The sequence below is a fragment of the Mesocricetus auratus genome, unplaced genomic scaffold (assembly GCF_017639785.1).
Source record: "Mesocricetus auratus isolate SY011 unplaced genomic scaffold, BCM_Maur_2.0 Super-Scaffold_100003, whole genome shotgun sequence".
In the NCBI taxonomy this organism is placed as follows: domain Eukaryota; kingdom Metazoa; phylum Chordata; class Mammalia; order Rodentia; family Cricetidae; genus Mesocricetus; species Mesocricetus auratus.
The window spans coordinates 58,409,941-58,433,715 of NW_024429188.1; the positions used below are offsets into that span (position 1 = coordinate 58,409,941).

Genomic DNA, 23,775 nt, shown 5'->3' on the forward strand with positions numbered 1-23,775 from the left:
AATTTCATGCTTTTAAAATGATTTGTGATTGAATGTATTCTAAACTATTATGTCAGAGTTGCTTATTCCTGTATTCCAAAAGCCACTATCATCACTATTTCTTCACATTTTGACCTTATTCAATTTGAAATAGAACACTCTGAAGAGATTCAAAAGGACATTTGTAATACAAGCTGCCTACCTAGGGCATTTTTGACTTAGGAAGTGAGGAAAAGGAACACACCCACTCCCCTTCTTTGATACTGCTAAGTACAACTAGCATTAATAAAACTCAGCAAGTTTCTAAAAGTATTTATGTTCTGGAAGTGTATCAGGGAAGTTATTTAGCTATGTTGGTGGTAGCTTTTGTAAACAAATGAAGCCTGAATTTAACAGCAGCTTCTCCAGGAGAGGATGGCAAAGTGAATACCTACCACTTCAATCAAACTTTGACAAGGAATTAAATCCACTTGGACAAGGTTACTTAACCTTGATAAGTAGTATGGAAATGATAATGCTTTTCCTCAGGTATGATCCCTACTCAGACATTTTGTTCCCTGTGTATTCTTGGAGTAAGTGCTGGGCATTTGATAGGTAGGGGAAGAAGAGCTACCATTTAGGATATAGAGCCTTTGGGATGCCTGGGCCAGTCCTTGGTCTTCTGACCCTGTCAGTGAGGGAGAAAAACGCTATCTATAAACTATACACAGTTTTGAGTCATTATGTAACGTTATGGCAAGAGGATTTCAAGACTAAGGTATGGCGTGAGCGTGTGCCTGTTCTGCCTGGTCAGACAAACACACACACACACACATACACACACACACACACACACACACACACACGCTGGGGGCACACACGTCCTGGGCACATACGCGCGCGCGCGCACACGCACGCACACACACAAGCACAAAACAAAAACAGAACCCTCGTCTGCTTTGGGACAGTGGCGGAAGTGCTGTAAAACAATCTTCCCCTGTGCCACAGAGGCTCCCCACCGCGCTTCCTGAACGCCCTCGAGTAGTAGCCGGGCAACTCTGGTGAGAGTGCGAGAACTCTCGGGAGCGCTCCTGTGTGCGCTGCATAAGAAAGAAATTCCAGTCAGTGAGCTAGGCGGCTGGGAGGAAGGCTGGGACGCTCGCTGGTGAATTCACCGGACTCTTGGGGACGTTCAGCGGAGCCATCTCTTCGGTCCCCTGAGTTTGGGAGAAATGTGCACGTGGAATTAGAGCTAAGTCACTGGCCTCCACTGAACCCGGTGCGGGATGGCTGGGGGTATGGGGTGAAGGAGCCCCGAGTCCCGCTTGGGGCCCCAACAATCCTCCACTTCTGAAAAGAATGGTTGGCAGCCTAGTCTCCCTCCAAGACCTCTCTGCATGACAATCGGACTCTGCCGGCCAGGCGCCTGGCGAAGGCAAGACACCGCCTCCTTCTCGCGCTCCACCTCCATTCACCGAAAGCCCCTCACCGCCTCAGGTAGACAGAGGCTGGCGGGGGGAGTCTCCACCCCTCGCCGGCGGCAGCCATTCGGCGCACGCGGGCGCTGAGGGGGTGGGGCCCATTGGCTGGGGGGCGCTGCCAGTCTCGGGAGGGGGTGTGGTGGGGGGTGGGCTCTAGGGCCGCCGCGGGTCGAGGCTGCTCACTGTGCGTGGAGTGCTGGATGAGCTGGAGCGGCCGCCAGCCTGCTTCAGACTTGCAAACTGTTCTGAGAGTGGGAACGCCTGAGAAAGAGAGGGAGAGAGAGAGAGAGAGAGAGAGAGAGATACCGATTCAGTGGAGTGAGTGCGAGGGGACCTAGAGGACTCAGGGCGAGAAAGAGAGGTCCCTAAGAGCCAGGCTCCAGACAGAGTGACCATGGCTGTCTCTGCACCTCCGGTGATCTCTGCAACTTCCAGCAGCGCCGGCGTCCCGGGGGGGTTTATTCCGGACTGAACCTCTGTATTCGTCCGCAGGAGAGCCCCCGCGTCTAACCCCTAATCTGATCAACAGTTTCATGGCCAATAACCACAGCGGCAGTGTCGGGGGTGGCGGCATTGGTGGTGGCAACAGTGGCAGCAGCAACAGCAACACGAACGAGTGCCGGATGGTCGACATGCACGGAGTGAAGGTGGCTTCATTCCTGATGGACGGCCAGGAACTGATCTGCCTGCCGCAAGTCTTTGATCTTTTCCTCAAGCACCTGGTGGGAGGGTTGCACACGGTGTACACTAAACTGAAGAGACTGGACATATCCCCCGTAGTGTGTACTGTGGAGCAAGTTCGAATCCTTCGCGGGCTGGGGGCCATCCAGCCCGGAGTGAACCGCTGCAAGCTCATCACCAGGAAAGACTTCGAAACTTTGTTCACAGATTGCACAAACGCCAGGTGAGACAATCGTTTCTTGACTCTCTCGCTTCTTACCCCTTTGCTCTCTTCTGCATGTCTTATCACCCTCAACCAACTTTGTCTATGGAGACTGAGTCCTCCTTCTTTGCACTGTTATCGGCATGGTAAAGAGAATTAGAAGGACTCACTACTTGGCAGTCCTTTCCAGGCTGTGCTCAGTGGAAGGGTTCCAGTTCGAAAGAGTCCCGCACAAACTTAAGCTGCAATCCTCCACTCAAACTTCACAGCCTTTCACCTATATCTTGCATGGCTTTTTGGCTGCTTGTGGTAGTTATTTCCTTTATTTGATTTTCTTTCCTGCTCTTTTTGTGGCCAAACGGGTCGGATAGTTTTTCTTCTGAACACAGACACCAAGGGCTTCCTTGGGGATGGGGTTGGAGGCTAGCTGAGCTGTAACCTGGGCTCCTAAGCTGGCAACTGAGAAAACAGTTTTTAGGGGATGCAGAGGGACGGAAATCTAGAATCCATCCCAGAGGGCGATTCGATCCCCATCCTGTATGTTTGTTGTGAGAGTGTATGGAATGTGTGCTGTGATGGTGGAGGTGTGTGTGTGTGTGTGTGTGTGTGTGTGTGTGTGTGTGTGTGCGCGCGCGCGCCTGTGTGCACGCGCTCTCTTGTAGAAGTGCCTTTAGTAAGGACATATGCTCATGCCTGCTGTGCAAAGCTCCCTGGAGCATGGTAAAGTAGATGAGTCCAATTTAAAAAAAAAAAACAACGGCGAGGACAGATGCCATTTTCCTGGAATCCTCCCTTTTGGGCCACCTGCAGAGGTTAATCTGGGGCATGAAATGCTGGGACTAAGACAAGGCTGGGTCTTGGTGTAGAACTTAGTAGGCTTTTTTGTTTTTGTTTTTTGAGAAGATGCACTAGTTCACCCACCCCAGACAAACCAGTTGGAAGGACCCCATTTCTCCTAAGAAAGGATTGTTTAAACAATAATAGCCAGCTTCCCAGGTCATAAGTATACCCCCTCGGTATCACAGTTAGGAAGTACATGGGAGACTAAGTGTTCATTTGCACTCCCAAGCAACTTATGTTTAATGTTTTGAGTAAAAAGGAAAAGAAACTACTTTGAGAAGTTTTGGACATTCAAAAATATAAGTTAGGCTTCTTAGTGTTTATTCCTTCTCCTACCTGGCAATATCATAGGAAATACATGAGATTAGTATACAAATGAAGAAATCACAATTCCTGGATGAAAAGGTAGCAACGAGCTTTGCTGGAAAGCAGCAATATAGTTTATCATCTTATAAAGAACTTCTGCTGAGGTCTAGTCTCACTATACGACTTTAAATGATGATGTCTCTGGGTCTGTGGACTGAAACTAAAACTTCATTGTCATGTCTGTTGTAAAATCTAAATTGCTATCTTTAGCAGAAATGTACTGATAACTTATAGGCAAACTGTTGCTTGCTAGTACGATAAATAACATAGTGCTAGAGAACCCTTTCTTGTTCCTTTGAGCAACATTCTTCTGTGTTCAGGCAACTAAACAGAAACAAGTTCATATGGAAACTCCTACCTGATTCACATGTAAGGCTTACAAACCTGGCTTCTAAGATGAACTTTTCTTAAGGGATAAGATGAACTGTTCTAAAAGTGAACAATTTCTTAATGGCTTTAAAATACAAAGGGTGAAAGCATCCTTCATGAGTTTTAAAAATAGAAATATTTTATAGAAAATAGAAATTTTCATTTTGACTACAAAGAATAGTTATTACTACTACAAAAATTAAGAGAGTTACTAGAACTTCTGATGGAGGCCATGTGATTCATTTACTGATGTGCAGATACCCTCAGGTGAAAAATAATTGCAGACAGGAAAAGCCATGTTTATCTGTTCTCTTTCTTCTTCACCCTCTCCCGTTTCCTCCTCCCGTTACTTCTCCCCCTCCCTCTCCCCCAAATGGTCATTCCTAAAGTGAAACATTTTATACAGGGATTTCTTTTCCTTTGTGAATAATTGATTCTCTCATTCTTGAGAAATATTTATGAATTTCACTCTAAAAGCAAAGAGGTTGTCATTTTATTGTAATTTTGATTGTTTCTATGAATAAGAACTTTTCCTAAATTTTAATGAGAGACACCAAAGAAGAAAATGATAAGTTACTTAGTATCTGAGACAGGTCACTCTTGGGACTCTGTTATAATGTGTTTTTGGTTACTATTTTAATCTGATTAAACTTTATTCATTATAATTTTTACAGATAACATTTTACTTGATTTTATATAAAATTGTAATAGAAAAGTATTAAATACAAAAAATATATTTGTGAGATGATGCATTGTTGTGAGATGATGCATTGTGCATTCTATTACATTTTATGTTTTGAATAATTGTCTTACAAGTATTGAAATATATAATTGTAAAAATCATGAAACATAAAGGAGATGAGGAAAACTACTAGACAGAATTACACATAACACATACATTGCATTTTTTGATAGAGAAAAAGTATAATTACTGGGAAGGACCTAATAGTAAAATAATATTAGCAATTTTTACTGATGCAAATACCCTCATGAATATGTTAATAAAATTACAAAACTTGATGTTTATGAAAAAGGTTTCATGACTGTAGCTAACGTTGTTCTCCCGATCTATTATTTTAAATGAAATCTGAAATTAGTGTTTAGGTCTACAATATTTCTGTGACTTTAATTCGGTAAAAAGAGAAGTGAGGGGTATAGATGGGCACCAGGTTAAGAATGATAGTGTAATGTAGGTGAGACACAAGGTCAGTAAGAGAGGAGAAATGCAGTGAAAGCAGAATTATGTCACAAGAAGGGGAAGATCATATAAACATAGCCAAGAAGATGAGTGATTTTCCCAATGTACACTTCCCTAAAGAGGATTGTTTATCAGCACTCGTCTTTACCTCTTTCAGCTAAAGGTGAGGGGAGGAGAGCACAAGGGAAAAAGTGCACGTCATTTGAGAGGAAACTCATTCTGATGGATGTAATTTCATAAGATACTGCTGAAGGCCTATTACTGTAATGGTGCTTTTGATAATTTTTTTTTCCTGAATGATAAGCATACTTCTCCTTCTTTGTCAAATATGTGGTGACGGGTATGTGTCCTAACTAGAATGCTTTAAATGGTGCTTTTCTCTATGTTATCTCATATAAAAATGATCATTTCAAATTTCTTATTTTCAGAAATCGTAATATATTGCCTTGAAGTAGCTTTGTGATGTGGTTCAGTGCAACTCACACATGAGTGATCAATATGTATATGTATATATAATCATTTTGATAGTACTAATAGTCGTAATAAGAACCCAACCAGCATCATTTGTTTTAGTCAGTTACTGAAACATTAAAAGTTGTCTTCTCAGAAAAGTTATGAAATTATGTGCACCTCAACTATTAGAGAATAGTACAACAAAATTCCTGATCATTTATTATTCTATTAGACAAGTTGAGCTTTATATCATTGCAATGATGCCTTTCAAAAGGACTGTACAGCAATTGTCTTCATGTTCTTTTACTTAAAACTTAATAATGAAGACATTATTTTGATGATTGTTAAGATAATGATGACCCAAAGATCTGCAATCATTGAAAATATCTTCTTTTAGATTTTGAAGGCATTTTTTGTTTCATTGTTTTACAGGAAAACTTGGAGATTTTAATGCCAGAGATGGGCAAATTCAGACAGCATATGTCTAAGATCTTCACCCTTTGTGTACTGAATCTCCCTACTGCATTGTCCCAAGTACATGAGCAGTCATACACTAAATGACAAATTGGTCTTACTAAATATGCAAATAGACCAACACATTTCAGTGCTATCTCTTTTAACCTACTTGCCCACATAAAAGTAACATTGTCATTTTCAGGATCAGCATTTTGTTTCATTTGGGGAGCAATTAATTAAATGTTATTCAGTCACAAGTATAGTTAAATAGATGACTGTAGAAACGAGAGTGTGATTAAGAAAACCTTGTAATAATTATTTGGAGACATTATTTGACATGATTCAAACACAAATTTGTTTTTACCATTAAAATTCACAGTGGTTCACTTATATTTTATTTGACAGTATATAAACAGAACGTATGGGTGTTTTGATGTTGGAATAACTGTGTGTGAATTTAATGGCACTTATACTATTTAAACTATTTTCAAATACTAGAAAGATGGTTATTGTAAGCACTCAATGAGTTTGGCTTTGCATTCAAGCTTGAGGCATGCGTTAGAGTTCACGATCCATACAGAGTAACCCAGTTTGCTGTAAAACTGTTGCTTCGCATTTACAGTACAATTAAGCTTCATCAAGGCTTTAAGGAGATTGTATAACTTTTTGGATTGGTACTTGGTATTGTAGACATTTTCACAGATAATAAAAATGTTATAGAAATGAATCTGGGCAATGAATGCATATGTGTCTCTTATTTCATAGAATAGTGATGAGCTAGTCATTGTCTCTTAAAATCAGCCAGATAACCAACAATCCTTAGTCTTGTATTTAAAGAATGGTACTAATAGTACAATTATAGCAATGCAGTCATATGTCAGTGTACAAACTTTAATGTTTGCCTTCATTTTAAGTGAACATTTCTGCCTATTTTTTAAAAAAAATTAGCTGGATACTCTAGTTATTGACTGACTGTTCATGTTTAGCTCAAATAATTATACCTCAGATGATGCATGTGATGGAATAGTACATATATGAAGTTTTACATGTGATATTATTCTCAATGCCCACACAGTATATGAATGTCAATAGATAGAATGTGATTCTCTTGTATATACTTTTATGTAAGAAATTCCTAATACTTGAAGTAGAACTCATGAAATTTAAATTATTTGATGCTACCTTAAGTTATCTTATTTTGTCTGGATGCTTTAAAAACGCTTCTTGTAGATGAGTATAATTGTGATAACCCTAATCACAATACATTTCAGATCTCCAGTGGCATTTTGTCTTGTTTCCAAAGATACATTGGTTTGGGTTTATCCACTTTGTATATTTCAAATATGCTTGAACTAACCTAGTTTTTCTAAAACTGACTATATTGTGTCTATGGCTAAGTCATCCCCAAAGCAAAACAATTAGGTATTAATGATATTCTTGTTGCATATTCAAAAGGTCTCTAGTAGCATTTTTTCTTCCTCTTTTTCTTTCCGTTTCACCAGCCCAACCTGCAAAACTCTTCACTGTCACTTCAGATCACACAATTCTATGAAGATAAAACAACATTTAAACACATTTGCTTTGGAAGGCAAATTGAACATTTGCACCCAATAAGCCTGATTGTGGAACTGCATGCAAATTGTGTTTTGATTTATCTCTTTTACACTTTTTTCCATTTGAATTGATCTTGCATTAATTTCACCAAGCGGCTCTGTGAGGCTGCAGATGTTGCCCTGTGTTTAATAAATCAATGAGACAGATCTGAATGAATCACTTCAGATGGATTCTCTGCTCGGTTTGATGTCTAGATGTTATTCTTAGCTTGTTATCATGACAGATGCATTAATGTTCCCATACACTGCCAGCAATGTCAAAGAGATTGAAGCTTTTAAAGTGGCGGCATCCCTTTTTCCATTTTCTGCTAGAACAACTACATTTATATTATTTTATTTAGAAATCTGAGTAAAATATCAAAGCAGTCATCAGATTTTTCTGAAAAGGATTTTAAAATTTTCATAATATATTTTAACCATTCTAAAATGGTGAAACCCAATATATTATAAACCTAAATAAAAGGTAACTGCTTAATAATGCCAGCCCATTAATATTTAATCATGAAAGAAAAAATTAGAATTAGTAATATATGATTGGAACACATTGAAAATGCCATTGTAAATAGAATAATACTGTATCCAAATTGATTATAGAAGGGTGTTAGTTTTTAAAGCCTTACTAATAAGCTTTTTGTTGGCTTAATGCAGCTGCAATATAGTTTTACCAAGGGATTTGGAATCCCTTCAGTATTTAATACTTGTAGCAGGAAGGAGAAAGTCTGTTTATTGTATATTAATCATTTCCTCACTTTGTGAAACTGAAAATCATCTCAGCATATATAATTTTTTATATTCTTATTATTTGCAACCATAGTTTAACTTTTTAGACTAGACTACATTTAATTTTTTAGACTACATTCACCTGAAGGACCATCATATAAATATAATGAAATTATTTATCTTCATTAAACATCATAACTTCCATACTTTAACATTTAACCTCTTGCCTCATTACATTTGTTTTCAGAGAAAAAGAACAATATCAATTGACATGAAACATATAAGCTGATCTTGTAGGAGACAGAACTTTTAAGTTAATATCAGATATTTAAAAATGAAAAAAATTCAAAGGAGACCAAGTCTTTGATTTGTTTAATTTTGTGTAGAATACATATTTTAAGACAATAGCATTTAAGGCTGGGGATGTGGCTTGGATGGGCTGTCATCTGCCTAGCATGTATGTGCAAGGCCCTAAGCTCCATCATCAGTGTATACAATGAATAGGTTTTTAGAAGGAGATTCTCTTTATAGGAATTTATAACATTCTTCAAGCACAATTGTATTGTTACTTAGACCAGGACATCAAAACACAATGTTAAATGACAAGGTTCAGATAATCTTTTAGGAAAGGTTTATCTCCAGGTATTAATTTTAGAAGCTCAAATATGGCTTATGATCTATTGTCAAGTATGAAAAGAAAGTCATGAACTTGACTAAACTAAGAGTAGTTAAGTAGGTTCTTAAAATTTTGTTTAAAATCTGTGCATGTCTTCACTGTGAGGTCTCATTCATCTCTTGCTTTTTAATGCTAAATGTCTATATTATTATTGGTGAAATTATTATAGCAAGACAGGATATAAGATTAAGTACAAATAATTTCATGCAAAATTGAATATAACATATTTAAAGGGTAAATGAATTAATTACATACAATAAAACATTGGCTATATATATATATATAATAGCAACAATGTCTTAGGAACCATTTTTTAACTTCAGCAATATTCATTATAAAACGTCATTAAACCTAATACTGCATATATATTAGACATCAAATTCATATTGGCTGAATGAATACAAACCTGCACACATTTATTGTTTTACACAATTATTTAAATTGATTTCTGCTCTTAACATAACCGCTACATAATAGTTACATGAATTATGCAGTTGTTAGACATAATCCTGAAATTTTAACTTCCATGTAAAATCATTTATAATTATGCCATAAACCTTTCACAAGTACATGTACAAAGGTATCAACCTAATATGCTGAATTAGATTCTTTGACATGAATTATGTTCTGATATAAATTATGACTTCTTAATGTTTACTTTTAGTGAAAGCCCACGGGAGATGGTCTAATGTTCTAAATAGGCAAGAATTAATAAATGAAAGAAGACTAATGTCATAAAATTATTCTTAGTTATTTAGATTGGTACATCAGTGGAACACATGTGGTATTGACTTGGGATCCTCTTTTCAGACAGCAAATACTTGTTAGAAATGATTCAATAAAACATGATTCCATCTTTCCTTCTATAATGAAAACAGAAATAAGCTAAGAAACATGACTCACTTTCCCAGTTAATTTGAAGTCTCAATAATATTCAAACTCAAATTTACATGAAGTATCTTCCCTACTACCTAATTAAAGGAATAATGTATTCTTTTGGGTATAAATAATTTTGAAGAATAAGAATATTTTTAAATAGGAAACTTAAATTTTAAGTTATTTTTATCTATGCACCCTTTTGACCCATTGTGATTCTCTAGTATATTAGTGAAAACTGTGGTGAAAATCTTTTAATTGAGCTACAGGAAAAATATATAGCATTGGAAAGTTTAAAAAATAATGAAATATAGTGCTTTTGTTGCTGTATGACCTTTTTTATTTTTATACAAATTTATTGCTTAGTATATAATGTAGTGTGTATGTTAAGATATTAAACATTCAGTTGCAGCTGTATCTAATGATCTTATCAGGTTGCTGGCAACTGTTAGCTGGTAACAGCATTTAGGTTACATTTAGTCTATCTGCTGTTTATGTGATGGGTTAAAAAGAAAAAAGAAGCAATATTGATCTGTCTCTGGATTAAAGTTTGAAATGGGCAACAGCCTGAACACAAAAGGCTTTTTTTTATATGATTTCTCAGCTTGCCATTGATCTTCTAGTTTTATTGCATTCATTATTTATTAAAAGAATTTGCAAGCTAAACATAACGTTAAGCTAGTTTGCACACAGGGACCGCACTTAGGAAATTGAATGGAAATTGCATTAGAGATGAACATCTGTGCTATTTTTCCACTCATGTGTTTATGGGTTTGTATAAAAGGTGTATTGGATTAACAGTTATAACCATTATAGCTTACAGAAATATGTTAGATTCTGAGTTTTCAGTTATTTTGATAGAATTCTGTTTCCCACATTTGTCTAAATAACACAGTATTGTGACAACAAACTGTATTTGGATAAATTTAAATTACTATACCGCTAATGCATTATTTATATTCTCTATCAGTTGTGTGATACACTGTTGTACTAAAATAAGTTCATTAAAATCACCCACAATTATTGGGTGAAACTGTATCATCGTTCCTTCCTGGCCTTCAGTAGTACAATACATAAATAAAGCCAACACAATCCCTATTCTAAGAATATGAGTCAGTTTGTTTTCTTTCCTCCCAGTGGTACTCTGGCCAGGTCAGAACTTGTTAGGCAAGTGCTCTACCTCTGAGCTATACCTTGGGCAAAAAAAAAATCCTGGAGTTTAATGTCCTATTAGATCATTCATAGGAAAGGTTAACATGGTCACCCATAGACTGCTATTTTGTATGCATGTTAGACCATCATTTGTCTGAAAGTATATACATACGAACACTGACGCTTTGTACTATATAACACTATAAATGTTAGGGAAACCTTGCTTTGATATAATTCCCCCCTAAGTTGAGTATTTAGTTCCACTCAGTTGTTATCACCCAGAAGTTCTTTTGAGAACATACATCAGATCGCAGGGACTCTCCTTTTTGAATTATTGCTTTTAATTTGAAGGCATTTGTAAAATTATTCCTTATTTACCTAAGTTTTGTGTTTTAAATGAATAAAAAATTCTTTCTCAATCTTTTTGATCTCACATCATTGATTGGATTTATTATGTTGGATGTTCAGCACTTATTAATTATATACTATGCGACGTCAAGGAATATAAGAAAGAGCCACTGTTCTTGTGGATGTATTATATACTCATGCTATCTTTATCGTGGGTACATAATCATATTATCTCTCGTTGAATTTACTAACATATGCAATATTTGAGATTATAAATGTTTTGCAATAACAGTTGTCAAGTAATCCCAAATTTTCATAGCCATGTCCAAATCATGTGTATATTAGTAAACACTAATGTTTTGGACTCTTTAGAATTATACTAGAGAGAGTCTGTTAAAATAGTGGGAGCCATTAGACATGTAATTATAAATGAAAGTTTTACTTTCATGTGATGAAGTTTCATTTTATTTTATTAAGAGTCTTAAACTAGTAAGATCTTCTCGCTCAGAGTTTTATTTTTGGGCATGTTGCCCTGTCCAAAATTATCTTTCTAAAATTAAACTGAAATAATAAAAAGGTTTTTGTGGATAAGGTGTTTTGAAAATAGCCTGTGATCTACTAAACTTCTAAATATATTTTTGTGGAAAAATTTATGAGTACTTTCTAGGTTTTTATTTAAGGAAGACATAAAGGAAGTTCATTCATAGAAAAGTTTACTGCATAGTACATTTTATACATAACTCACTAGTTTTTGGTCTCATTTTATGAGCCAATTAAAGCGCAAAGTTTGAACACATAGTATCTATAGCACATGATATTTTCCTATTAAGTTAACTTGTTTATTCATTTCAGCATATATTTAGTAAGTACCTATTATGTGCAAGCTTACTTATGAAATGGATATTTTTGTTTTTTCTCATTTGCAGATAACTGAAGTAGAATTTTCTTATTACATAGTTAACCCTCAGTTAACCTGCAATGTAGGAAAGAATGGAAGATGATAAAAACAACTCAAAAATGTAGAAAAATAACAATAATTATTTGTCATTCATTATAACATGTTCTCAAGAATATATAATTGTCTCATTATAGTTTGCATATTATTAAATTTTATTTTTGCTTTATGCATACTTACTTATGAAGTGGGGTGATAGTACAGAAACATGTGAGAGTTGAATTCAATTTAAAATTACATTATTTGTATAAAAATACCTATTTCAAACAAGGCATAAGGGTATATACAGCATATGTATCATGGCTAAAATAACAAAAACCCACAAGTCCTCTATTACAGGAATAACTACAGCATATGTATCACAGCTAACAAAAATGGGCTGGGTCACTAAGTTAGTATGTTTGTTTTACATTTACTCTTATGTTGGTGGTGGAAAGAGCTATGATCTTAAAGAATATAGGGCTCATCATAGGCTATTAGCATGTCATAAATTTGGCAAATTTCATGGGACCACTTGTTAATTTTAACATGATGTCCTAAGCTTAGAAACCCTAATAGACTTAAACAAACACTTGAGGCCCCCAGAGGAATTATGACTTACAGGTTAAAACACAATTCATGCTTATAGTTTAAAAAATCAGAGTATTAGGAAATATGGAAGGAATAATTAATTCTCAATTTATAGTTCAAGAAAGAAACAAAGTGATCAGGAGTTGGCTCCTGTCACATTAAGGACTCCTGGGTTTTTGTTATTTTAGGAGCACTCTCCTTGTCAAGAGTTTGTAGGTGTCTGTGATACCATTCCGTCAGGGTCTACAGTTCACTTTCTTTTCCAGTTGTTTTGACTCAAAGGACTGCTCTGCCACACACTAGTTTGTTGTTTTTATTTTGTTTCGTTCTTTGGATTTTTTTATTTCTAAGAGTACTGCTATTGTCTAAGTGTCAATTTAATAAAAGAAACTGCTCTTTTTAGGTCTTCTTATGTTACTGACAAAATTATATGAGTGTTTGACATAAACAGATCAAAAAAGAGGCAGTAGAGTGCAACATTCTCATTCCAATTAGTCTTATGATCGTAAAAAGAGAGATGGACTGTATTTGGTTATTAAAAGAGCACAGAAAACTTGATACAATATTTCTCATGCAAAAATAGGATCGGATAGGGCATAGGCAGTATAGAATGTATTGATGGAGTCTTTTTAATAGAGTTTTTCAATGAAACTCTGATGCTAGGGTTCAATCCTGGAGTCTTACACATTCTCAGCAAGTGCTTTAATAGTGAGCTATATACTGCCCCAGAATATCTTTTTAGGTGGTATTTTTTCTTTTTCTTTTTTTATTTAAATTAGAAACAAGCTTGCTTCACATGTCAATCCCAGCTCCCTCTCCCTCCCATCTTTCTCACTCATCCTCCCAGCCCCCCAGTTCCCACTCCATCCCCAGGGAGGGTGAGGCCCTCCATGGAGGATCTCCAGAGTCTGTCATTTCATTCAGGATAGGGCCTAGGCCCTCCCCCAAGAGTCCAGGCTGAGAGAGCATCCCTCATTGTGGGATGGGCACCCAAAGCCCATTTGTATGTCAGGGATAAATACTGTTCTACTACCCAAGGCCCCATAGATTGCCTAGGTTAGGAGGACTTTTATTCTAGTTGTGAGCTGAACGAGATTTATGTACTAGAAGTGTAGGTATAAAAGTATCAACTGTGAATGAATCTAAAAATGCTAATGACAAATTATTTAAATATTATTATCATACCTTAGAACAAATGGTGGTGAAGGAATGAGTAGAAAATTTATATGAATATAGTTCTTGCCAATTGTGGTGGCTGTCTCACACCTTTAATTCTATTTTAAGGAAACAGAGGCAGGCAGATGTCTGTGAGTTCAAAACCAACCTCATCTACAAGGAGAATTCCAGGTCAACCAGGTCTAGATAGTGAGACTCTGCCTTAAAGAAACAAATAATTCAAAACAAACAAACAAAAAAAACAACAGCAAAAACAACTTAACATTCCTGAAAATGTTCCTTTAAAGAAATTATACAATATAGATTTGTACATCTTTGAGAAATTATCTCACTAACTATTAGCTTGAGTGTAGCTTGCAATAGTACATTTTTGAAACACATGTTTCGTATGAAGTTCCTGCAAAGGATTACATTTTGCCTTTGGGTGTATGTGTGAATTTTATATTGAATTCAATAGTGAATAGGTTTGTGTTTTAGGAAGTAGTTTGAATTAATGCATTTAAGATTATTTAACATTAAAATTTGAATTAAAGAATTAAAGAAGCTGCTTTTTGTCATTTCTGTGTTTAATGGTAAAGTTTAAACATGTAACACATGTCTTTGAATCTGCAAACATATCTGACAGTTTAAAATTATTAGCAAGGTATTACTAGCAAAATTACTATAAGATGTCTGGTCACTTTACAATATGGTGTGTTTGGTGAGCATTTAGACTTATTTAGACTTTTCCCACTCAATGCTAATCAGCATTATTTGTGACAGTGATAAGTCTTCCAATGCTCCACATTTGCACTTAATTCTCACTATAATTCTATATAGATCATGTGATCTCAAATTCAGGTGTGGAGATCGAGATGTAAGTGAGTGAAATGAATTGCTTAAGGACACACAGTCTGGTAAGGAGAGCCAATTCTGGAACCCAAGCCTTCCTTTATGCCTGCTATGGTACAGTGTACTCTCTGTGCTGCCTCCATTGATGGACTTGAACAAACAAGATTAGATATTTGTGCGTTGCCCTAGACAGTTAAACACTTATGGGGTATGTAGTAGTGACAAGTAAAGAAAAATAAAATAGGAGAAGCACTATTCAAAAACATAACCATGATATCTTTAAGGTACTTGCCCTTATAAAAACACCAGTATTTAATTATGTTTTCATAGTGTAGCAAAACTCCTTTTGATGGAGACTTCTTCCTTCCTTCTTCTCTTTCCCTCACTCTTCCCTTCTCTCTCTTTTTTGAGATGGGATCTCATTATGTATGTAGTCTGGGCAGACCTGGGACTTTGGCATATAAATTAGTGTGGCCTGTAACTCATAGAGATCAGCCTGCCCATGTCTCCTAAGTATTGAGATTAAAAGTATGCACTGATATGTCTGGAAAGACTTATTTATTTATGCATGCACAGAAAGTTTGGAGAATCAGCAAGTTCTAAGAATTTAAAATAGAAAGGTGGAATCGCCCCCCAAAAAGTGTGTAGAACTTGTAATAGTTCATTAAAACATAATATTTAAAGAGTCTATGAAGAACAAGAATTAACTCATCTGTTTAAGTGACATTCTGTGATGTGTATGTGCCTTCAGAGATCTTTGAATCCTACTGTAGATGTAATATATGCAAATATACAGAGGTTATTTTTTTCCTGGTTACATTAAATGTCCATTTAAAATGGTCTAGAGTCACATGAGAAGGGAGCCTAGATTGAGGGATTGCCTATATAAGACTGGCCTGTGGCCTTATGTTTGGGGAGTTGTCTTGACTGAAGAATGATGTAGGAGGGCCCAGCCTACTGTAGGTGGTACTATCCCTAGACAAGTAGGCCTGGGCTGTATAAGAAATGTATGAACAAGTAGGCAGCATTCCTCCATGGTTTCTAATTCAATTTCCTGATTGAGTTATTTTTTTTAATTAAAAAAAAAGATTTATTTACTGTGTACAGAGTGTTCTGCCTACACATATATCAGCTAGCCAGAAGAGGGCACCAGATCTCACTTAGATGGTTGTGAGCCACCATGTGGTTGTTGGGAATTGAACTCAGGACCTCTGGAAAAGTAAGCAGTGCTCTTAACTTCTGAGCCATCTCTCCAGCCCCCTGATTGAGTTCTTGCTCTGACTTCCATCAATGATAGACTGTAACCTGGTATAAGCCTAAGTTGCTTTTGGTCAGTGTTTTGCACAGCAGTAGAGAGGAAAACAGAACCCCTTCTCTCTTGTACCTCCCTCTTTCCTTACCTCTTTCACTCCCTTCCTGTTTTCTTTCCATCCTTCCTTACCAAAAAGTATGAGGTATTCCTTCTGTTAGGCATTCTTCTTTTTGTGCACACTTTAAAAATAAATAGATGGAGTGCATCACACGAAAGCTGATTACATTGCCTGTTAGAAGGTAGTGAGTGCTATGGATAAAATCAGACCAGAGAGAGCTAAAGGCATGGGGATCAGAGTCAGTTGAAGTTTTAAGTAATATGGATTTGTAGCCCTTATTGAGAATGTGAGATTTGTTTACAGGCTTGAAGAGGAGGGGAGTTAGTACAAAAGAATTCAGAGAATGAATGCCAAAGGCTGAGGAAGCATTTTGACCCAAAGTCCTAAAGCAGTAGCATTTCCAGCATGTTTGAAGAACATTAAGAATGCTAGTATGGCCATGGTAAAGTGAGGGAATAGAACTGGGAAAGAGAACATAATGGTAATTATGGAGTTTGTTTACATATATCCCTTTGAGGCATTTTGAGGACTTTAACTTTTAATTTAAGTTTTTAAATGGGCATTCTGGTGGCTAGGTTGAGAAAATAGTTCTAGTGCGATGTGTGTGTGTGTGTGTGTGTGTGTGTGTGTGTGTGTGTTTGCGAGAGATATCTGAGCAGGAGAAAATACATTTAAGGCAGGTGTGAAGGAATGATTATTAAAAAAATTCCATCTGAAAGTAGTTGATGATGAGCATAGAAGTGAATGGATCAAGAACTTGTTTTATTCTGTTGTAAGATATAACAGCATTTGCTGTTATGAATAACAATAATCCAGTAGAAATAAACTAAACTGATATTGTAGGCAAGAGAGGGAGTGTTGCTGAAGTAATATTTTATAGTCATAGAGATTAGGTAGGATGTGGGGAAAAATAGAGGCTTTAGCATTAGATGGGAGCAAGATTAGTACATATATGTTCAAAGGTGGGGAAGCTAGGTATGTGGATTGTGATTCCAAGAAAATTATTTTGTGTTAGTGTAATGGAAATAAATCATTATTTGAAAATAAGGATTAGAAAAGAAGTGTGGAAAGGAGGTAATAGAAAGAAAGATTTACAGGGGAAATTTGAAATAGCCATTGGGCTAAGTAGGAGAACATACTACTGAGAGAAGTTAGGCATCATTACATGTTCATTGATGTTTGTGGTCATAAATTTAAAAGATCAATGAGGTTTTGTGTTTTTTATTTTACCACGTAGAACTGCCTGAATACTGATGCAGTCATTAGCTAATCAGATTTTATAAGAACTGTCATTTTTGTCATCAAGGCAGTTTCATAACAAAAGAAAAGAGGCAAGAGAATCAAGTGCTTTTGTAATAGGTAATCATAACAAACAAAAATGTACGCAAGTTGTTGAATAGCAAGATGAGACAGTGAAAGAATGAGAGTTCAAATGGAAAAGTTCAAAGTATTTTTGGCATTGGAGTATTGGAAGGAATGAAATACAGACAGCGATGACCATTAGAGCTAGAGACACCAAGTGCAGTCATGTTAGTTACAGTGTTGAGGGTATGGCCATGACTTCAGTAGCTGAAGTAAAGATGGCAAGACTGCTGGAGGAGAGGATGCTGAGAAATACAAATACAGATGTGATTTCTAGTAAATCCTTGTATTTCTAGTAAAAATACTAGAATTGTTAAGGATTAAGAAATGAGTCAATGTGAATCATTTGCAATTTTTTACAATACATAATTTTGGTATCAGGGTTTGTCTTGTTAAAAATTACTCTTATTTCATAAAGTTCTTGGAATTCAAAAGTCTGGTAATTCAACTTCATTGAAAAGTGCTCTAAAAACAAAGCATATTGGCTATATTATGAAGGTATGGATATTGAAACAAATATCCCATGATTTGTCATGCATGTGCCATGCTTTAAATAAGCTCTATTTGGAGAATATTCTGAAGTGTAACATTTTCTAAGTATTTGAAACAGTGTTTGGTTTCCATTGTGCAGTGCTAATATCATCTGATAATGGAAACTACAATTAAATTTATTATAAACTCTCTACTAGGAATATTATTGGTTCCATGGTGTGTATTTATTGAAGCTATTAGTGTGCCATCTATTTATACTTTCATTTAATACATCATTATTTTTAAGCAAAGTACTATACAAGTCTACCACAATGCATAACTATGAAGTAGCCACCATCCCTTACCTATGGATAGTTCATAATGCATTCAATGTGGCAGAAGCCTAATCAATATATATTTAACACCTGCTGTTTTCTGACTCATGCATTATTAACCTCACATGGAAGTTCCTTAAGAAGCCCTTGCTCTAGTTACCACTTCTCAAAACCACTCATAGTGTACTTGCAGGGTTTCCGTGACCTCAGAGGTTTGATGATGAGAAAACAGTTAAGCTTTCAATCAGGTTCTCATGTGAAATCATTGCTGAGAAAAGCTAAGAAGTTTGTGACTTTGATCCTTAATTCCTTGCTAATTACCTAGGAAACAAATTTGCTCTGGTGGGGCTTGCCCAGCCATTCACCTGATATCCTAATAGAGTAGTTGGGAAGAAGGGTTTGGTCAGCATTTGCAAACTCCCATTAGATTCTGTAACAGATTCTGAGTAAGTTTTAATTTCTGCAGCTGGAGAATAACAAGGGAAGCCAGATGTAGTAACATCTGCTATTAAGGGCAAAAAGGCAATTCCATTGTTAGAATTTTATTTTAGCTCTGTTGGATAGATTAAAAAAATCTTGCTTCCCCTCTTTATTTAGCACTGAAAAGAGACATATGTACACATTAAAGACTGGGCTATCTCAATCAGGAAGAGCGGTTCAAAATATTGTAGACTATTTTAGGTACTTGGAACCTAATATCTATTATATGAAAGCAAAGTATAGAAACATTGCTTGCATATCTCTAATATTTCAAATCTGATGGGATGGAATGAGAACTGCACATGAAGATTTTATTTAACATAAATCATTGGTAGGATGATACCAATGGACATGCCAAAACGAATAGAGAAAAACCCAGGAGGCTTGACTCTACACAACGAATTACAGGTAGCTAAGGAATTCTGAGAGTGTGAGAAACAGTCTTCCCATGGAATAGCACACAAATTTGTTATCCAGAACAAAAATGTACATATGAGTAAAATTATAGAGACTGACCAGGTTATATGTGTGTGTGTGTGCGTGTGTGTGTGTGCGTGCGTGTAACAGCAATTATAAAAAAAGAGGTCATGAATCTGGAAAAGAGCAAGGGGATATATGGAATGGTTTGAAGGGAGAAAGAAAGGATATAATTATATACAATCTCAGAATTAAAAATAATAAAATAATAGATTTAAAAAATTGAATGAAAGTGAATGTTGTAATATAAACTTTTCAAGGAAATTGATATAAAAAACAACAAAGTTGAGATTCCTTCCTAAGAATAAGACTTTTTCAAAGTCTTGTTGAAAGAGTGATATTTAAATAACAATCTGAAGAATTATCTCTGTAGGAGTTATTCTCTCACATTCAGTGATCTCTCTAAACTCTTATTGGCAGGACATATGTCATCTATCTCCTTTTGTGTGTGTGTGTGTGTATGTTCACAAATGTTTACATTTTAAGGTGTTTGTTTTTCTCTCTCTCTATGTCACAGTAGCTTGTAAATTCTTCAACTTGAAAACATTCGGATGTGTTGTTTTATCACTCACAGTGCCAAACGTAGTATGTGGTTGTAAGTACTCAAAATGTTTTCTGTTTCTTGTTATCTCAGTGTAGCTATGAGTTATTATAATTGAATGTATTTACTTTGGGAAATGTTCTATTTTAGAGAGATTTATTGCTTTACTTTAGGAGTATGTTATTGTGATTCTGAATGACAGTTACTCTTGAAAAATGGAAACCCAGGGAATTACTTTTCAGTCTGTGTGGACACCTCATCCTCTTTTCACTTTTCATCTAAGAATATGGAAAATGTTAGTCATAGAGTCCCCAGGATTTCTAACATTAACTGAGATAGTGTATATCAAGTTATTAGCACATAAAATAGCTTTATAAATGTTAGTCCTTGCCATTACTAAAGTTCATATTAATAAATGTGCACACACGTTTATACATACTTTCTGAGCATAAGTAACAGAGAAAATTTCAGAATAAGATGAAGCAGTCTCCAGCAACTTTTGTAATGAGGTCTCAATTAACTGGCTGACTGTGACTGACATTGCACGCACTTCAGTTTCTAAGAAATTCCTGTGTTCTGACTTCTTAGGCTGATATGGCAGCTGGTAGGCCATTTATTACTAGTTCTATTTTGGTGGAAAATTCAGCCTTGTGTGTCATTTAGAGTTTGTGACACATGTACCCTCCCAAGGCTTAATGAGTTGTCTGCAGATGGGCTGTTATTTATTACAGTCATGTAGAATAAAATTGATTGTCTTCTAAAATTAATTTTTCATTTGCCTCCAGCCTTGCTTTAATAGAGGACACACAGTTGCCTGTTTGCAGAAATACTGTTTAATCACATTAATATCTCAGCCCCCCCAGGCTGAAGAAGGTAATTGTACAAACGAACAGCAAAATCTGTATCTTTAACTTCTTTTTATGATTAAATTATGCAAATGACTTATCTCCTGCCCTTCCAAGCACTAATCATCTAATTAGGAATGATGTGTTAAAGGGATGGTTTTGAATCAAGAGAGGGACAAATGCAGGAAGCAGAGAATGGGAACTGACAGTGAAACCACTGAAGTTACAGTAATATGTAATGGGGGAATCTGTGTATTTCATGTAAAAACAAATGGAAAGACAATACATACATTCTATACACCTGACATGTTGACTCTGTTGGCAGTAAAGAAAATGATTTGTGATTTTTGATGATATCTTCTTTGAGATTAACTTCAAATCATCAGTAAGCATTTTAACAACATACCCAGTAAAAAGCTATCTTGTGATTTGAGTCCATGTAGGATAGTCTACATATATTAAAGGATTGAAAAGTACCATCATGATGTAAACTCAGGTTTTTAGATTCTTCCTATCATGAAAGCAGTGATTTTTATCCCCGAAAACTTGAAGAAAGTCTGAACATCCAAACCTACAGTAAACATACATCTCCCTATTCCCAGTTGACAACCCAGTATTCATTCATTAACCATATTTTTAAAATTTTAGTATGATTCTGTAAATTTACCTCTGAAAATAATTGTAAAACCTTTCTAGCATCTAGGTATGTTGAAGCATGCTTGCAATTTCAGCACTGGAAAGCCTGAGACAGGAGGATTTTCATGAATTTGGGGCTGATCTGTGCAACATAGTGAGTTCTAGAACAGCCTGGTCAACATAGCAAGACACTGCTGCAAACAAACAAAATCCAAGAAAACTAAATGGAACCCAAGAACTTTAAGTATGATAGTCATATGTATTTGTTGACACATTAGTCTGTATAATATAGACATTATTAATTTAAAAAAGTAATAAGTGACTATAACAATAAAAACAATATTATTACTACTTTGAAATTATGCCAAAATTTGTAAATGTACCTCATTATTATAGTAATATAAAACAAATAATGAAAGCTATTTAATTAAGTTTATCATAGATATTATAAAAATCCCCAAAATCTTTCTTAGACTTATATGACAGAGACCATAATGTCTATCTTCAATGATTGTAATGTTCTGCTTTAATTGTGTTTATTTATAGTCAGCTTTAGGATATTTGTTCTATATAATGCAGAAAATTTTCTCAAGCATTTGGCAATGCATGGTCAAGAAATCTATCCTAAATATAATGCAAACAAAATCAGACTTCTGTTGCTATTTTTTTCATCTTGATTTAAATTAGGAACAATCTTATTTTACATATCAATCCCAGTTCCCTCTCTCTCCCTCCCATCCTCCCATCCCTCTCAAGCCCCCTCCCCTGCATCCCACTGCCCATCCACTCCTCAGGGAGAGTGATGCCTTCCATGGGGGATCATCAAAGTCTGTCACATTATTTGGGGCAGAGCCTAGCCCCCCGCCCCCATGTATCTGGGCTGCACTAGTATCTCTCCATGTGGCAATGTGTCTCCAAACTCCATTAGTGCACTAGGGATAAATACTGCTTCTACTTCAAGAGGCCCCATAGACTGCCCTAGCCTCTTAACTGTCACCCACATCCAGGGGCCTGGTTCGGTCCTATGCTGGTTCCCTAGCTGTCTAACTGGAGTCTATGAGTTCTTCTTGTTCAGGTCAGCTGTTTCTGTGGGTTTCCCCAGTGTGGCCTTGATCCCTTTGCTCATCACTCCTCCGTCTCTACAACTGGATTCCAGGAGTTCGGCTCAGTGCTTAGCTGTGGATCTCTGCTTCTGCTTCCATCAGCTACAGGATGAAGGCTCTAGGATGGCATTTAAGGTAGTAGTCAATCTCATTATAGGGGAAGGGCATTTAAGGTAGCCTCTCTACGATTGCTTACATTGTTAGTTGGGGTCATCCTTGTGGGTCTCGGGACATTTCTCTCATGCCAGGTTTCTCTTTAAACCTATAATGGCTGTTGCTATTTTTAGTTTAGGTTATTTTCCTGCATTTATTGTCCAGGTCACTGTTGACTCCTAGCCACTATTTTCTATTGCAGTATACCAGAACTTACTGGATTTACACATTCATTCACCATCTTTACTTTTTAAGAAAAGGCATAAAACTATAGTTTATCTGCTTTTGATAGAAAAATGAGTAAGTTTTTTATTTGGACAGCTGAAGTCAGTGACTCTAATTTATTGAAGCTTTTATGTTTGGCAGTTTTGAACTTTTTCCTGAAGATTTGGCATTCCTGAAGATTATAGATTTTTCTTTAAATTCATAAAATATTACCTTAATATGGTACAGAATTCAGAACATCCAAGTTAATTTGTTAGCATAAAGCATTGGCTCTGATAATTTACTGTATTTCTTTCTCCTTTTTCTTTTGGAGAATGTTAAATTTTTCTAAACAAAAACGTGATATTACTGTATTATATGATCAAAACATACTTTAAAATAACTGACTAAGCCCCTGTTAATACATTCAATTTTGGGGGATTCAGTTTATGCTCAGGGAAATTACTGTGGTTTTTTTTAGTCTAAGTAAGTTAAACATACATTCCTTTGGTATTAAAGGAGTCAACAAAGAATGATTTCAATATTTGCAAATAGCAGTATTTGACTTTATAATCCCTGGCTTCTAATGAGTTTTCCACATGGAATTTGTACATGGAATGGAATAATTTTCCATTCATATCATTATAGTAAAATTAATGTTTTTATTAGTTATATAAATAATGTAAGAATGTCTGCTTTACTTGTCTGTGGGAGTTCCCAGATCTCCTGTGATGGAGTCACACTATCAAGTGCTTTCCACATCTCGTGTGTTCTTAAAGAATTTTTATAAAATGCTAGGATTATGAGAAACAGATTTTAAATCACTGTATGGAATAATTAAGTACTTTATGCCTATCATCACCAACATTGAGAAAAA

The 23,775-nt window shown here is 35.9% G+C and overlaps 1 protein-coding gene across 1 annotated transcript; it reads left to right on the plus strand.

Annotated features, from left to right (window-relative positions):
* The first annotated feature begins 1,033 nt into the window (after positions 1-1,033).
* LOC121139775 (dachshund homolog 2-like) lies at positions 1,034-2,347 on the plus strand. Its single transcript, XM_040743762.1, has 2 exons — positions 1,034-1,455; positions 1,932-2,347. Exons 1-2 carry the CDS (start codon positions 1,356-1,358, stop codon positions 2,345-2,347), a joined length of 516 nt encoding a protein of 171 aa, XP_040599696.1. The 5' UTR covers positions 1,034-1,355.
* The last annotated feature ends 21,428 nt before the right edge of the window (positions 2,348-23,775 follow it).